This window comes from Primulina eburnea, chromosome 1 (assembly GCF_022965805.1).
Source record: "Primulina eburnea isolate SZY01 chromosome 1, ASM2296580v1, whole genome shotgun sequence".
Taxonomy (NCBI): domain Eukaryota; kingdom Viridiplantae; phylum Streptophyta; class Magnoliopsida; order Lamiales; family Gesneriaceae; genus Primulina; species Primulina eburnea.
In genome coordinates this window covers 52,586,933-52,604,809 of record NC_133101.1, presented here as the reverse complement: position 1 = coordinate 52,604,809, position 17,877 = coordinate 52,586,933, and the positions used below count along the sequence as shown (strand labels likewise).

General features: G+C 33.5%; 2 protein-coding genes across 2 annotated transcripts; both read right to left on the bottom strand.

Moving 5' to 3' along the window:
• Positions 1 to 217: 217 nt before the first annotated feature.
• Positions 218 to 1,724, bottom strand: LOC140807970 (uncharacterized). Its single transcript, XM_073164951.1, has 4 exons — positions 1,556 to 1,724; positions 1,351 to 1,493; positions 1,155 to 1,253; positions 218 to 1,045 (listed from the first exon to the last, which is right to left on the bottom strand). The coding sequence occupies exons 1-4, from the start codon at positions 1,722 to 1,724 to the stop codon at positions 218 to 220; spliced, it is 1,239 nt and encodes a 412-aa protein (XP_073021052.1).
• A 4,689-nt stretch (positions 1,725 to 6,413) lies between these two features.
• On the bottom strand, positions 6,414 to 10,189 carry LOC140830911 (uncharacterized). The gene is made up of 2 exons (XM_073194492.1): positions 7,131 to 10,189; positions 6,414 to 7,003 (listed from the first exon to the last, which is right to left on the bottom strand). Exons 1-2 carry the CDS (start codon positions 10,060 to 10,062, stop codon positions 6,489 to 6,491), a joined length of 3,447 nt encoding a protein of 1,148 aa, XP_073050593.1. The 5' UTR covers positions 10,063 to 10,189; the 3' UTR covers positions 6,414 to 6,488.
• Positions 10,190 to 17,877: the final 7,688 nt, after the last annotated feature.

Here is a 17,877-nt window from a genome sequence, read left to right as displayed (position 1 = left end):
AACTCAAGGCTACACCGCCAATGCTGCCACTGGAACGGGTGTGTCTCCTCTTGCACACGTCCAAAATTGAATCTACTGTTGTCCTTGTTCTGTAGAAATTAGCAAAATTGTATCAACTGCAAGAAAATAACAAATGAAAATGAAATTGAAAATGGTCAATGAAAAGTGAACAAATTTCTACGAGCACCATTAAAAAAAACCAAAAATACAAAATAAGCTAGTTTATAGCTTCTTTACAGCTTCTTCGGTTTTGTCCTCGTACACGACAACGACTGCACTTTGACAGACGTGATTGAATTTGGGATGGTATTCTTTGAGTCCTTCTACGCCCTGGCTGAATACGCACATCAGGAGCATTGATTATATATCCTTCATCGGCATTACACTCAAACATGTCAAATTTCGGTATGGGATTAATAATTCCCTTGTATGTTTGACGATACATATCAGTTTTGAAAAATTTATCACAGAAGGCGTATACTGACATTGACTTTGACTCTATGGCAGCACAAGCATGTTTGCAAGGGAGCATATGGATCTGCCAGGATCTACATGAACAAGTCCATTCATTCAAATCAACAGCACATGTTTTATCACCATCAACTACTTCAAACTTCCAACCACATGAACGGTGCACTCTCAAGGTGAGAGATTCAATGTATGTTCTCATAATAGCCTTCTCCTTTGCTAGGCTTAATTCTTTCACCATGCCTAATGTTGTTTCACGTCGTCGGTGCATCATATTCATTATTTGCACACATATATGGTCAACCATAGAAACAACAGGGAGATAACGAGCTGGTTTAACCCAATTATTCCAACATTCAGCGATGTTATTATTTATAACACCCCAAAGATTTCCACGAAACAAAGCATTAGCCCAGCTTTCAGGCTCAGACTTCTGAATAAATACTATTGCAAGTGGCATTGACTGAAAGATATTATTTATGTGCTGTGAAAACTCATGTTGTGATGGAGCATAGGCGGCTTTTTTGAATACCGACGACCAATGTTTTTTGTTATGTAGAGGATAACTTCGCAACACCTGTAATGACCAAAAGACAATTAATTAAAAAAAATTAATAATAATACATACATTAAAACTATTTAATCATAGAATACACACACACAAAAAATATTAATTAATTACTAACCGTCTTCACAAAATTATCGACCAAGTGCCTCAAACAATATGCATGATGAACTACCCGGAAATAAAAGTTGGATAGCCTTGATAATCCCAGGATGTCTGCCTGAGAAAAATGTGAATATGTCGAATCCCACGGTATGATGCGTAAGTATGACACATCTCAAATGATAACAAAACCATTCCCAATTAGAATCATTCACCGCATCTGCTACAGAATATGCTAAAGTGAAAAGATCTTCATTGGCATCCTTTGTCACAGCAAGTAGCATACTTCCTTTGTATTTATTTTTTATGTGAGTGCAAATCAAAAATATCAACGGTCTACAACCAGTAGCAAAACCAACTGCACATGCATTAAAACAAATGATAATCGTTTAAACTTATTATTTACCAGATCTATCTCACATTCAGCAACACTGACAGGATTTGTTTCTCTAACGGCTTGGCAATACCATCTCAATCTATTGTAGGAGCACTTTTCTAAACTGTGAATATCATGCATCGCTATTTCCTTGCCCTTCAACACCTTGCGATAACCTATCTCTACTTCATAGTCCCTATGTAAATCTCTCATCATTGAACAAGGACGATAAGAAGACTCTCCCCTCAATTTATCCTTCAATACATTAGCAACCCAAGCTGCATCAGCTCTAGGATGACCTCTACTACGTAAATTATCCTCTCCACACGAGTGTTATAAATTGCATTTTTTAATCCCAAATAGATTGTCTGCTTTATGTCGAGAATCATAAATCCTACATTTACAACTTTTTATACTAAAAATAGCGACAATTTTTCTCGATCATTTTTTTATATAAATTTGAACGTTTGGTAGCAATCAAATAATTTTTAATATAGGTTCTACATTCTGTAGCATCCTTGAATATTTGCCCCTCGCCTCGGATGCAATGAAACCAAGCGTCAATGGAATTTTGTACGGGGGCATCTTCGAGCTCGTTATCACTACTGGAATGTATGTCATCTTCCTCAACCCTTACCAATATCATAACCATATATTCAGTAATAAATAGGTAAAAACTTATTTCTCATGGAAAACATTAGTAATACAAGTGTAACGCCCCAAAAATTCGAAAGTCCACGCTAACCACATGCATGCAATTATTAAATTCCTTGTGTATTTTAATTAAATCTTTTAATTGCACTTTATTAAACAAAATTATTTTTAAAACTTTAATTAAGCACTAATGGGCTTAATTTGTATGCTTAATAGGCCTAAGCCTTGTTATTATATTAATTAAACTAATCACCCCCATTAAACCTTATTACTTCACGGCGACACACCCACAATCAAATTACAAACTCTCCCCCACCACAATTACACAGCACACGCCAACTTTTGAAGGGAAAAAGCATCAAACTCTTTCAAGGTTTCAAGGGTTCTTCAAGTCGTCATTCTTCGATTCGTCAACGAGAATTCGTGTGTTTAATATGCAAAGGCACACTTTAATATCTCTTCTCTCATCTTTAGGGGTGTCAATCGGGTGCGTTGGGTTGGATCGGGTTTCGGGTTAACCCGACCCAACCCGAAACCCGCCTAACATGACACTAACCCGAACCCACCCAACCCGAACCCGAAAAACCCCAACCTGAACCTGATTTTTTTCGTGTTGGTTCGTGTCGGATTGACGGGTCGTGTCACATTTTGACACCCCTACTCATCTTTCACACCATATTATGTGTTTGATACATGATTGCATGAAAAACATGATACAACTTTTATATTTTCGTTTTTATGGCTATACATACACAAAACTAGTGTTTTCATCTTTTAAAACTCCTCATAATGATGAAAAAATGGGCTGCCATGGTAGGGGTACTTGAAGGATGTTTTTCCATATGTTTAAGGGTCCCTAGGTGTATGTTTAAGGGCTGGAAAAAATAGGGAGGGAATAAAAACGAAAATAGACTCCTTAAGGGAAAGGACTCTTCGACTAGGAGTCTTTGAGGGTCACGGCTGCTAGCTGCGGTTAGGGAGGGTCTAGTAGACTTAAGTGGGCATGCATGATGTTCCTAAGATGGTGGCAAGAGGGTGGCTTGAAGGCAAGGTAGATATGCATGCGCTTGGACAGGTTTGGGAGAAACGGGTGCATGCTTAGTTGATGGGTTGAGGTGCTGAGGCTCTGATCTTTTAGGTCCTGTCCAGAAGTGTGTTAGGGGTTCAGTCATGGTCCTAGGAAGGGCTCATAGGGGCTGGTCGAGTCGCTTGAGGGCTAGGATCAAAAATTACAAGGCTAGGGTTTTCAAAGGAATAAGAACAAAATTTCAATAGGTATCCTAGGCTGTTCATGGGTTCTAATTGGCTTGATTTGGGTTGAATATGGGTTATTTAGGTGTTATTAAGCTTTGGTTCGAGTTTGGTAAAATTTGGTTAAGTTTCGAGTCCATACGACTCAAAACCGGGAGGTACGTCTAAGTTTAAAAAACTAATCGGGAATATATCAAAAAAGCTAAGTTTTAAGCCTAAGGACTATTTATGGAAGTGTTTTAAGGTTATATGTTAAGTTTGTTATGATTTGGAATATCGTTTCGAGGTCTAAGGACAAATACGAAATTTTTTTCGTCTGGGGGTAAAACGGTCTTTTTACACCTAAAAATTAGTAAACATCATGACAGTGTTCTAAATGTTGTTTTATATGCTAATATGATTATTTTTAGTGTTTATGAATTGTTAAATGTTAAAATGATTATTTTAAATGTTTATGGAATTCTTATACGTTAAAACGTTTATTTACGATTTAACATGTCAGAATGTTATTTTAAATGTTATGATTTAATATGTTAAAATGTTGGTTTTAAAATATTTATGGATTTTATAATTTAATATGTTATGATTTATTATTTTAAATGTCTATAGGTTTTATGATTAAACGAAAACGTTAAAAGATATGTTGCATGCTTGGTTTAAAAGAAAAACGTTATATGCATGAGTAATTTTATAAAGTGATGAGAATATGAAACGTTGAAGGAATTGAAGTGATTGTGACTAATACGATGATATGTTGGAGATATCGTGATGGTCCCAGTGGGAACCCAACGATCGTGTTTCCTTGGATACAGATATGAATATGTATATGTATATGATGATATGTTAATATGTAAGGCCAAGGCCCAGTTTACTGATGAGAATGTTTCTGGTGTCCCCGCCGCCCAGTACTGTGGTTACATGTAGATGGATTTATCGCCCAACAATTTGACGTAGACGTAGATGAACACGAAAGTCACAATTAACGATTTGAATTTAACGAAAGAAAAATGGAATACATATATGTTGATAATATGAATATAAATATGTTTATGATGATATGAAAATGCTTACGAAAAAATTTATGAAAATGTTTATGTTTAAAATTGATGCATCATTATGAAAATGTTTATGTTTAAAGTTGATGCATCATGAAAAGGTTTTTGAAAACGTTTATGGTTAAAATTTATGCATCTTCATGAAAACGATGTTTTAAGTACAAATATTTTCACTTTTATATGTGATCTGTATATATAATACTTGTTATCTTGATTATGGTGTGTTGAGTCTTTAGACTCACTAGGTGTGATTGATGCAGGTGATTATGATAATAATGTTTATGGATGTCTTGATGGTTGAATTTGCTGGAGTGAAGGTGCACATAACCCGAAGACCTACGCTAGTTTTCCGCACTAGTTATGATTTATGATTTTAAGTGATGTTAAAGATATTTTTACGAAGATTTAATTATGAGCGGTTTTTGAGATGTTATAGTATAGGCTATACTTTTCAAATGTTATTTTTAGGTTTAGTAAAATGTTGGATAATTTTATGCTAAATTATTTCCTTTGATTTTCGAATTATAGTTGGTTGTTTTATTTTAATAATGGTGTCAAGGTATTTTAAAGTATTTATATATATGTATTCGGCCGATTTAGTAACGTTTTAAGCAAAAACGAATAGCAAACGTTTCAACAATAGATACTGAAAATTTTGACATCAGTTTACTTAATCAAATGGAAATAATGACACAAAATAGACTACTGCTTGAATTAGTCTAATAAATACACAACACAAAACCACTGTATTCTTAACTTTAACGATTATCATTAAACAAAGTGAATATGAACACAAAAACCATACCAAAATAACACAACATACAAAATAGAACTAAATAACGATACTACCTCTCCACAGATTTTCCACCTCCAATCTGTTCTTTTTTCTCTGCCAACAGTTCAATAACTGTAAGCTTCATACACATATGAAGATGGATCATATTAAGCACATCATCATCGTTCAACGTCACGTACATCTTATGTTGAAGAGCTAGGTATTGCAGGGTAATAGAATGAGGATTAATCTCCTCGTTTTTTTTTCTCAAGACTAGCAAAAATATCAAACAAACTACACCCACTGAAAATCGAAATCACAAATAGTTGGTTAATGAACTTGCAAGTAACAAGAAACGCAAGATTCGATGATGACCCAACTCCAGCAAATTCCATTACACAGAAAATTAAAGGACAAAAGTGACGAGAGATTGCAGACAACGAAGAAAAATTAAGTGCAAAGTTTAATCTTGTTTAGTCGTTGAAAGGATTTGGCCACAATTTTTTCCTAAGATTTTCATCGGCAATGAGAAAAGAGGAGTGTTTAAGGGTTGAGGATAATGAGAGTCGATCCATTTGGGTTTCTGGGAAATGATTTTCATTTTTTATACTTGCCCATATAAGGGTATTTTCAGGTTTTAGAAAAATAATGAGGGCATCATTGTAACTTGTTATCAAGTAGGGATCTTAAACACATAATGAAAGATATCATGGAGTTGAAACATATTAATACTGATATAGGGAGTGGAAGCACATTTGGGTTTGATTTTAGGAATGTATGAGCAATTTATCGTTTCTATTTTGTAATATTTTAATAAATACATTTTTAATTTATATTATTTATTAAAAAAAACCCACTATCAAGAACTTAGATTGTATCCGGCTATTTTTATTTTTTTTAAGTGTATAAACTCCAATATCTTAATGTAATTAGAGGTTCAATTGGATCAAGCGAAATCTATATATGATTAATCGATTTCTAAGATTACAGCACTAATTAATATTCTCACACAATATCCAAAACAACCATTGAAGATTTGTACAATATCCTGAAATATTACATTTGGAAAACACTATCCAAACAGTAGGTTTCTAAATAACTTGAGGAAGCATTTCACGACTGCAAATATTATGTAATAAATATTAATAAGAGCATCCAATCCGCCCGTCTATAATTCAGTTATTGGGCAAAAAACAAGCTAAGTACATTTTAAAACCAAATGCATAGTGATGCATGCAGAACTCATTGTTTCCTAACACCAAATTTAGCCATGGAAGAAGCTGAATTCAGCAATGAAGATGCTGAAAAGCTTGAATTGTTACTCTGAAAATACAGACTCTTCACCTTACACGACGGTCCTTCACCGGATACCGTATTTTCTTCTGCATCGCTAACTTTTGATCCTTTTATCGGAATATGATCAAGCTGTTTACAGATTTCATCTCTTTCATGTCTTATTTCTTTAAGCATTGCAGCTATATCCTTCATCGTGGGACGATCTTCGGGAGAAGGATGCACGCAAAGCATCGCGACTCCTAAAGTTTGCATCATTTCTTGAATTTCGGGGTCTGGTCTGCGGTGTAAACTGGGGTCTAGCACCTCGGTTCCACCTCTTTTTTGCCTCACCCAATCTACAATATGAAGGCCTTCTGGTATAGTGGGATCAATGGGTTGTTTACCAGTTAAGACTTCAAGAACGACGACTCCATAGCTGTAGACGTCGCTCCTCTCTGTGATCTTCATCCTGTATCCATATTCTGCACAACCAAGAAAACAGAAATTGTTGAACAACTGATCAACGTGATGCATCCGAATTCGGGCTTCGCAAGAGATGATGGATATGAAATGAATAGGAAATAATTTAAGTCTAAATCTTGAACGAACCTGGAGCGATATAACCATAGGAACCAGCAACTGTATTAGAAGAACGAACAAAATTACCATCATCAACTAGCTTAGCAAGCCCGAAATCAGCAATATAAGGCTCAAAATCAAGACCTATCAAAATGTTATTGGCCTTGATATCTCTGTGCACGATGGGTGGAACACAATCGTGGTGCAAATAAGCTAAACCTTGAGCTGCACCCAATATAATCCGATACCTCACATCCCAATCCAAGCATGCTACACTCTTTTCATGGAGGAGACTTCCTAGGCTTCCATTCGGCATGTAATCATACATAAGCAACCTCGTATTCTGATTCCAACAGCAACCCAAGAACTTGACGATGTTCTTGTGTCGGATTGACCCAAGTGTCTTCACCTCGGTTGAGAAGGAATCCCGAACCGAGTTACCATCCAACCGATCATTTTGACAGTTGTAACCGGCTTGTACACCCGTTGGCCATAACTTCTTTACTGCAATGACTTCACCGTTGTCAAGTTGTGCTCGGTAGACAATTCCCGAGCATCCCTTACCGATTGTGTTGGATTCGACAAGACAACCTAAAACTTGCTCCACCGAGAAAGTCAGTTTTTGAAATGGTGTAAATTTCCAAGAAACAGAATCAGGTCCTCCCAATTCTGAATCGATATTCTTGCTGATTCTTCTCACCCTTAAAACTGCTGCTATTCCAAGAATCGCCAAAGCTGCAGTAACAACAGACAGCAGTGCAATAGCCAGTTTTAGCTGCCAAGAACGCCTAATACTGCGGTCACCAGGCAGTCCCATTCCTTGTGCATTGCTAAGGAAACATGAGTCATGCCCCCGAGTACACAGGCCTTGATTTCCTGTCAGTTCAGTTGAAGATAACTGCCGAAATAGCTTATTATCTGGGAGTAAACCAGTGAAATTGTTATAAGAGATATTCAGTGAAACGAGGTTTACGAGCCCTGAAAGAGACATCAGATCTCCTTCAAGCATATTGTGGGAGAGATCAAGTACTGAAAGCTTGTTCAAAGCAACAATCTGAGGAGGGATTTCCCCTGTCAAGCTATTCCAGCTGAGATTCAAAGCGATTTCAAGAGCTTCGATTTCAAATATTTCAACCGGGATGCTTCCAAACAGCTGGTTCTGGCTTAAGTCAAGCAACTGAAGCCTTGAACAGCGGCCGAGGGTTGAAGGGATTGGCCCTGAAAATGAATTGCTGCCAAGTGAAAGCCTGTTGAGAGAAAAGAGTTCTCCAAAACTCCCTGGAATTGGTCCAGAAAACTGATTCGTTGAAACATCCAACACCTCGAGTTTACTCAGCGTAGACATAGAACCAGGCACATTTCCAGTGAGTGAATTTCCGGCCAGATTCAGCATTTGCAGTTCTCCACAATTGCCGATCTCATCAGGCATTGATCCAGTTAAATGATTGCTGGAGAGATCTAAAAAACTCAGATTTGTCAGAAATCCAATTTCTTTTGGTATCGATCCGGTGATTTTGTTGCCAGAGAGTCTCAATCTTGTAAGAGATTTGCAGTCACCTATCTCCGGTGGTAAAGAACCAGATATATCGTTGAAAATCAAGAGAAGCTTGGTAAGATTTCTTAGCTGAAAAAGGCTCGGGGGAATGCTTCCTGTCAAAGCATTGCGCGACAAATCTAGGGCCTGGAGGCTTTGGCAGCCGGACAATGTTGCAGGAATGCTTCCCTCAAGCTTGTTATCCCAGGCAAAGAAAACTTGAAGCTGAGTCAAAGATCCAAGTTCTGAGGGAACGGAACCAGAAATCTGATTGCTGTCGAATTGAAACTGTATCAAGCTGGTGGCATTGGAAATAACAGCAGGGACTGTGCCCGAAACATTGTTGCTACTAAGCATTAATTCTTCAAGCGCCGTCAATTTCCCAAAAGTCTCCGGTATGCTTCCTGTCAAGAAGTTCAACGAAACATCAAGGATCACCAAGTTTCTGCAGTCACCAATCTCTTCTGGAATAGCGCCCACGAAACTATTCTGCCATAGCAACAGTTTCTCCAATTTCTGAAGTTTTCCTAGTTCCTTAGGAAGTGAGCCTGACAGGCTGTTCTCGTACAAATACAAGTCCACAAGCTCCGAGCAATTGCCTAACTCAGGGGGGATTTCCCCTGAAAGCATCGTCGTGTAAAGAGACAGAACCTGAAGCTTCTTCAACTTACCCAGTGAAGCTGGAATGGCGCCAGAAATTTTAGTATCAGCTAAACCCAAAACTTGCAGATTTTGGTTATTTCCAAGCTCATCGGGGATTACTCCATCTATATCTTGATTCCCTCCAGCCCTCAAGATTTCTAAACCTGCCAGGTTTCCAAGTTCAACAGGAATGCTCCCGCTTAGCCTGTTGTCAAATAATAGAAGACTTGTCAGGCTACTGCAATTCCCTAGCTCAGGTGGAATCTTTCCAGTTAACTGATTGGAATTCAATGTCAACTCCTCCAGGTTTTTAAGGTTCCCGAGAGTTGAAGGAATGCTCCCCACAAGACTGTTTGAACTGACATCGATTGCTTTAAGAGAGAGACAGTCTCCAATATCAACTGGGATTGTTCCAGTAAGATTAGCCCCGGAAACGGTGACCCTTTCGAGAAATCGGAGGGATGAAAGATTTGAAGGAAAAGGAATAGCGAGCTGAATGGACTGAATATTTATCCCCGTGACAAAATTATCAGAAGAACAAGTAATGTAAGACCATTTACAAGGGTCAGAATCTCGTGAGTTCCAATTTGACAGAGCAGAAGAAGTCACTGGAGAAGAATGAATCCAAGAAAATAAAACAGAAACTTCACTTTTTGAAGCGGTGACGGGGTTTTGTGCAAGAACTTGGAGCAAGAAAAGGAGGAAATAGAAGAAACAGCAACGGTACTTGCGGTGAAGATGGAAGAATTTCGGGGCGTCGTTCAAGAATTGCCTCGGCATTGGCATCAAATTTGCAGATTTTGAGGCTCAAATTCTAGATGAGTTGCATCGGGCGTCTCTAAAACTCTCTCGATACACTCTTAGTATGTTTTCTTCAGGGCCACGCTCACACTCCTGCAACTAACTTTGCAGGCAAGCGAGACAATATTAATTAAAAAGGAATATAATATTAAATTTTTAAAGCACTATATATAAAAAAATAAAAAAATAAAAAAATTATTTCTTTACTTTAGACTGAAAAATTGAATACAATTATATATAAAAAAAATTACTTGGGGTTAAACTTATTAGGAGAAATTAATGAAATTTTCCGATGAAAATAGAAGTTATGGAATTTAACTCCCCACATTTTAAAGTTTAAATCCAACATCCTACTTTATTTTATATACGGAAAACCCCAAGTTAGCAAATTTTTGCCTAACTTTTACCTTGCCCAACTTCGTTTGTAACAAAATAAGTTTTATCAAAGTATGGTCATCAACTACTTATTTGTAATATAAACACATAAATAAAAAAAACATTTATAAATTTTGTATATAAACAAAACATGGTTAGTTTCCAATTGTATCATCAATTTGATGTGTAAGTATCTTGTATGACGGTCTCACGAATCTTAAGCTGTGAGATGGGTCAACCCTATCGATACTCATAATAAAAAGTAATACTCTTAGCATATATATATGTATATATATAACACAATGGTTTATAGCTCTGATATTTTATAGAATATGAGTCGAACATTGGATTAAAAATATATATGACCAACCAATATATCTATCATTTGCACCAAAATAACGTTTAAGTAAATAGTTGTTAGGGTGTAAAAACATCAAATCTTGATATTCTTTTCTAAACAATTAAATGTGTAGATTATGAAATATTTTACACACTTTTTATTTAGAATAATTTGTATGGGTCATTTTGTTCCTCGGGATTCTGCGTGGCCCGGGGTTTCTGCAACCTTTGTAAATTTGAAATTAAAAAAAGTAAAAAATAATAAGAAAAGCATGTGTAATTGCATTGATTTCCACAATTCAATCAGTAAGCTCAATGGGTTTGTTTCGGTAACTGAACCACAACTAAAGCTCCAATTTTATTTTTATTTGGACAACCACATTTCTCAGATTCTTTGCTTAACCCATTCAACACAATTTAGTTAGACGAGTCGATTTCGTGAGACATATTTAGATTATTAATATCTAAAATATTATTTATTATTATAAATATAAGTAGAATTGACTAATTTCACAGATAAAATTCGTAAAATCATCTCATAATAAACATATACTGACCAATTAGACCATAATTTTAGGAGTAAATATTACTAACATAATAGAAAAATAAAATTGTTGCATGAAATTCATATCCATCATATTATTAAATAAATATCACAGTACTATTTTTACTATTAAATCAAATTTATATGTGTATGTGTGTGTGTTAAGATATTCAACATACCTTGAATTTTCAATGTTATGTTTATTATGGTAATTAGACAATAATTGTTTTGATAAAGGATAATTTCGGTATAATCCCAGTAAATCAATAAGTTAGAACAACTAATTTCATTTAGAAAAAAATTAAGAGCAGGTTTTTTGTGAGACGATCTCACGAATTTTTATATGTGAGACGGTCAACACTATCGATACTCACAATAAAAAGTAATATTCATAACAAAAAAAGTAATACTTTTCATAGATGACCTAAATAAGATATATGTCTCACATAAGTTTTTGTCAAAAGTAATTAATCCATGTTATATTAGTTTCTAATTTTATAAAGTTTATATTAATGATTTAATTAGTTAAATACGAAGCTATATTTTTATATATGATATAAATAAATATAAAACTCCAGAAATTTAGGGTAATAACATTTTCACGTTTTACGAGATATCATGTAATTTTATCACACTGTTAATTATGATATGAACGGAATCATATATATTTTACAAAGATTTTTTGAAAAATTGTCCTTTTTAATATGCATCATTTTAGTCAAATTATCGTATAATCGACTTTACCATTATAAAATTTATAATTTTATTTCATAGATTACAATTACTCTTTGTAAATGTAAATAGTAAAATCAACCAAAATATAATATTTATCTTGTGAAACCGTGTGATGAATATTTGTCTATAAGACAAGTTAACCCAACTTATAGTTAAAATAATAAGTAATAATTTTGGTATAGAAAATAATATTTTTTTCATGAATGACCTAAATAGAAGATTTGTTTCACAAAATTGACTCGTGAAGTCGTCTCAAAATTTTTTTTTAAAAGGTCACTATCGCCCAAAAACTTTGATGCAAAACTAACACATAAGTTCTTATAAAATTGTCTTAGAAGTTAATTTTGTGAGACACATCCTCAACTTGATCATAAAAAAATATTAATTTTTTCATTATAGTTATGAAACTATATCGACCTGTTTTAAAAAAGAGTAGGTCTTTTGTGAGACAGTTTCACGAATCTTTATATGTGAAAAGGGTCAATTCTACCGATGTTCACAGTAAAGAGTAATACTCTTAGCATAAAAAGTAATATTTTTTCATGGATGACCCAAATAAGATATCTGTATTACAAAATACGATCCGTGAGACCGTCTCACATAATTTTTATCATTAAAAAGACCTATCCCAGGAATAATTTAAAATTTCTTTTACAATTGCATTAAAATTCTTTAAATTTTTTAATATACATTCACACGCATATCTAGAACGTTATGTGAACCAAGTGTAGATTTATTTTGCAGTTGGCATTTATAATTTTTGTTGGTTTTAATATTTAATATTTTTTGTCTTGATCGAGATTGAATTTGTTATTTATTAATATAATAATAGTGGATGATTTGTATTTACATCACCATTTTCTTTCAAAAAGGTTAAATTAGAAGAGATCAACATTTTGCAGATTTTAAGGAGGAACCCACGTGCAATGACCAAATTCCATTAATGCCAAAACCACTTTTGGACACACACCATACAATTCATATTGGATCCTTGTATTTTTTTTTTTTTTTTAAAGTTTGAATTTCGTAAATGATATTTTTTAAGGCAAAAATTTGTGTGAGACGGTCTCATGGGTCGTATTTTGTGAGACTTGGTATCTTATTTGGGTCATCTTTGAAAAATTATTACTTTTTATATTAAAGCTGCATTTGGTTGCAGGATAAAATAAACTAATGATTAATATATAAATGATAAAGAAAATTATTGTCATAGAAATGTAATATATGGTAGTATGTTTGGTAAAATTTTTAAGTGTAAGATAATTTTGAAATTTTTGATGAAAGGATTGTCTTCTTTTTTTTTTCTTCCACTCCGGCGACGACGGTGAGTAGGCGGTCCGGCGGGGGCGGTGACGGCGGTCGTCCGGCTGCGGCGGCGGCTGTCTGACAGCTTACAGAAGAAGAAGGTATTATTTAATCACACGTAATACAATCTAATCATTTATAGGAGAGATTGAGCTGGTTAAATAAAAATCATACCAAACGCAGGATAAAGAGTGATAAAACAATATATCCTACTTAATTCAGGCCAACCAAATGCAGCCTAAGTGTAATATTTTTTTGTGAATATCGGTAGGGTTGACCCGTCTCACATATAAAGATTCGTGAGACCGTCTCACAAGAGATCTAACTCATTTTTTAAATATTTTTTGGATGTAGTATTTGATTCGGGATAGATAGATATTCAAAGATGTGATTATATTAATACACACAATCACACAAATTTTTGTGAGAAGATTTATCTATGAAATATATATCTTAAAATGAATTTTTATACTAAAACAAATACTTATTAGTATAAATATGAGCATGCTTGACCCGTCTCACAGATAAAAATCTGTTACACCGTCTCACAAGAAACATACTAATACATAATAGACCTACCCTCGAAATCAAAATGACGCAACTAAATCATCCTAGAAAACTTGATAAGAATGTAACGAGAACATATAACTTAATATTGCTAAAGAGTTTATCGATAAAACTATCAACTTCGTCGCATATAATAACATAGGCAGTGCGAGATGTTGCAGTATATGTGTAGGCTCTCGTACTATAAATTTGGATATGGTGGAGTCAGTGATTTCATCGAACGGACAAAATGGAAACCATTATTTGAATTGACCAGAAAGAAAATGAGATTTCATTGGTATTAAACAAAAGGTAACCTTGGGAATTCCCCCACCCTTTGTTTGGAATATATCCACGTTTCCAATAATAATAGTACCCTGTTCCTAATCAATTGTGACTGAATTTTAAGATGTAAATAGTATTTTATGTAAATAGTTATTAAAATTAAATAAATATTAACATCTGAAAATCTAATGTTTTACGTTTAATTAATTATTTCTTATTTTTTTATAATATTTAATGTGATATGTTAATATATTAATATTAAAAAATTTATTAGAACTTTTCAAATATAACAAAACTCAGTTAATATATTTATATATATATATATATATATATATATATATATATATTTACGATTGCTTTAAAATATTGTAAATTTTATAAAAAATAATTCATATAATCAGTATATTAAAATCGTAATTTTTATATGTATATTATCACAAATGTAGCATTTAAAACAAATGGAGTATATAAAAAAAACTTTTTAAAAAATTATTATATTGTTTTTATTGTTAATAATTAAGGGGAAAAAGAAGCCAAATAAGTTGCTGAAGACGTTAACTTGTAAATACATCTCTAGACGGTTTCACGAATCTTTATCTGTGATATGGGTCAACGCTATCGATATTTACAATAAAAAGTAATACTCTTAGCATAACAAATAATATTTTTTAATGAATGACCTAAATAAAAAATATATCTCACAAAAGACGATTAATGAGACCGTCTCACACAAATTTTTACCTAATTTTACATGCTCAAGTCTTGCTACTATACTGGCTTGTTAAAGAAATAATTCCCTCTTCCTTTCTAATGATAGCATATATTTTGGACCAACCTTTTTTTGACCTTTTTGTCATGAAAGATGCAACCTGTGGCTCTTTTTTAGGGAAGGGCTTCATTTGTTCTTTTCATAGGACATCTGGGCTCCTAGCTTCCCTTATTTCCGCAAAATTAGTCAAGCAGCAATCATATCATTTTTATTTTTGCTATACCAAAATTATTCCCCCAAAAGGTGGAAAATTATTGGTCCTACAACTATATTATTATTTGATAAAACTTTGGGTCACATCAAATAATGCAAATCGAGTGGAGCCTTAGTAGAGACGATGTTTTACATGGAATTTGGTTTTAACCAGCCATAATTATATGTAACCTGATTAATTAAATTTCTATGTTAATTTCATTGCTTTTTACTCGATTTTGGATCAATACCTTTTTACCTACAATATTGTCACAGGTGGACGTTGTTTAATAAAAGAGATAATAAGCGTCGTAGTACAATATACAATTAGATAGTCTTTTTCATAGAATGTAAAAATTGTGTTTACGATTATACGAAAACCAAATACAAAATATGCGGAAGCAGATTACAATCGAATTAAATAAAATTAAAATAGAACTCTACAATTGATTACCATCTCCAAATTAAAAAATATCTTGTTTCTCGTTGTCAATTTGTTCTTATTATTATCCAGAGAAGAAAATTAAGTGATCCATATTTTGTGAAATACTCAGTAGATGAGACCCGGTCGATTATAACAAATAACAAAGAAACACATGTTTATATGATTCAAAGAATTGCATATCAAATACAGAATCAGAGCGGAACGAACAAATGACACTAAAATTCATATAGTAGGTCTCTTATGAGCTCACGAATCTTTATTTGTGAGACGGGTCAACCCTATCGATATTCACAATGAAAATAATAATCTTAGCATAAAAATTAATATTTTTTCATGGATGATCCAAATAAGAGATTTGTCTCATAAAATACGACCCGCTAGACCGTCTCATACAAATTTTTGTCAAATTTATATTATTTTCCATTGTTTACTTATAAGTCACAGTGGCATCAAATCCTAAATATTTTGGAAACACAAATAATTACGCATTGGTATCTTAACTTTCCAAAGCATAGAAATTGAACAATTTAATTTTCCAAAAAAATTATAATTTCCCAAAATAAAAACAGTGCGGTACAATTTTCATTCTCTTTTACGGAATATTTCACATTACCTCATGGAGCACTGTCTCCATGAAGAGATCAAAGGCTCAATTTTAACCACACATATACGGGGTCCACCAAATTCTTTAAAATCAACGATCCAGATCTTGTGGGGCACTGCCTCCACAGATAGCATCGGCACTACCCTCTTTTACCGAATCAAATTTATCTCATCTTCGCATTTACCAGCATAATTATTACTACATTTTAAAGTAAAAAAATGTCAATATATTATTTCTTTAAAATATTCTATTATTATATAATACAAAAAATAATATTTTAAATTTACAATATAATTTCATCCGGCTAATTTGACTCAATTTGATATTTATATTCATTTTTATTTCTTGAAAACAAGACCAAACTCATATTTTATTTCCCTGGAATTTTTCACCAAGAAATCTCCAAATCTTACCGAACTTTTCTTGAAAATCAGTCAATCAAGCCATCGAAGAATGAAAGAGGATTAAGAAGAGCTATATATAGCTTAAGCTTCGCAATCAAAAGCATTATATTTTGGGTTGATGAGATGCTAACAAAAATGATAATATTTTCACATTAAATCTAACTCTCCGATTTTGATTTGAATATGTGGGGTAATAATATTTTTATATGGTCAAATCGATTTTGGACCCTTTAAATTTTGCATTAAAGTAGTACTCTTATGACAGCATGAATTCAACCATGTTTTCCATGGAGAAGTTGGATATTTCAAGCGTAAGTAAAATGTAACGTGACTTTGGCTTAAAAATATGATATTTCAAAAAGATGGTGATGAGATAATACAAACCTGATTTAAATGCATTACATATTGCTAATAGGAGCACTTCTTGAAGTTATATTTTTACTTATAATAATAATAATAATATCTGTAAAAAAAGGAATTTGAATTCATTTTGAGGGAAAAAAATAGCGGGATGTGTTGAACGTCATATTCGTTTATCATGTTCCATAATTTGGAACTTTGATATATAAGGGCATCTCCAACCGTCCTCTATAATGGAGTAATCCTCCATTATGGAGGATGAAATCCTCTCCAACCGTGCTCTATTTGTTTCCTCCATTTTAGAGTATGCAACAGTGATCCTCTATTTACAGAGTATCACTGTTCATATGGAGGATTGAAGAGGGGTGAGAAATAATTACAAAAAAGATAATTTATAAATTGCAATATAGTCCTTTTGAATTTTTTTTAGGAAAGTATCAATGTTCATCGATCGACTGATGGCTTGAAGAAGAAAGGATCGACCCACACACAAGCTTGGTCGACTCACGCACCGACACTTGGGTGGACCAAAGCAGATTTGGTGGTGCTTTGGTCGACCGACCAAAGCACCACGTTTTGGTCGACCAATTGTGTTTGGGCGACCAAACCATATCATATCATGAAATTAATTAATTATATGTGTATTCGAAATTAAATAAATTAAAAAAAGAAAGTATTTGGTAACATTTAGAGGATATGAGTTGAAAATGAAATAAATTAAAGAAATAGAGTATTTGATAATATTTAGATGATATGAGTTGAAAATGAAATAAATTAAATAAATAGAGTAATTGGTAATATTTAGAGGATATGTGTTGGAGAAGGTTTTTGAAGGATAGAAGATGAAAAATAGAGGATATGGATTGGAGATGACCTAATTATCAGCAATGGAAACCG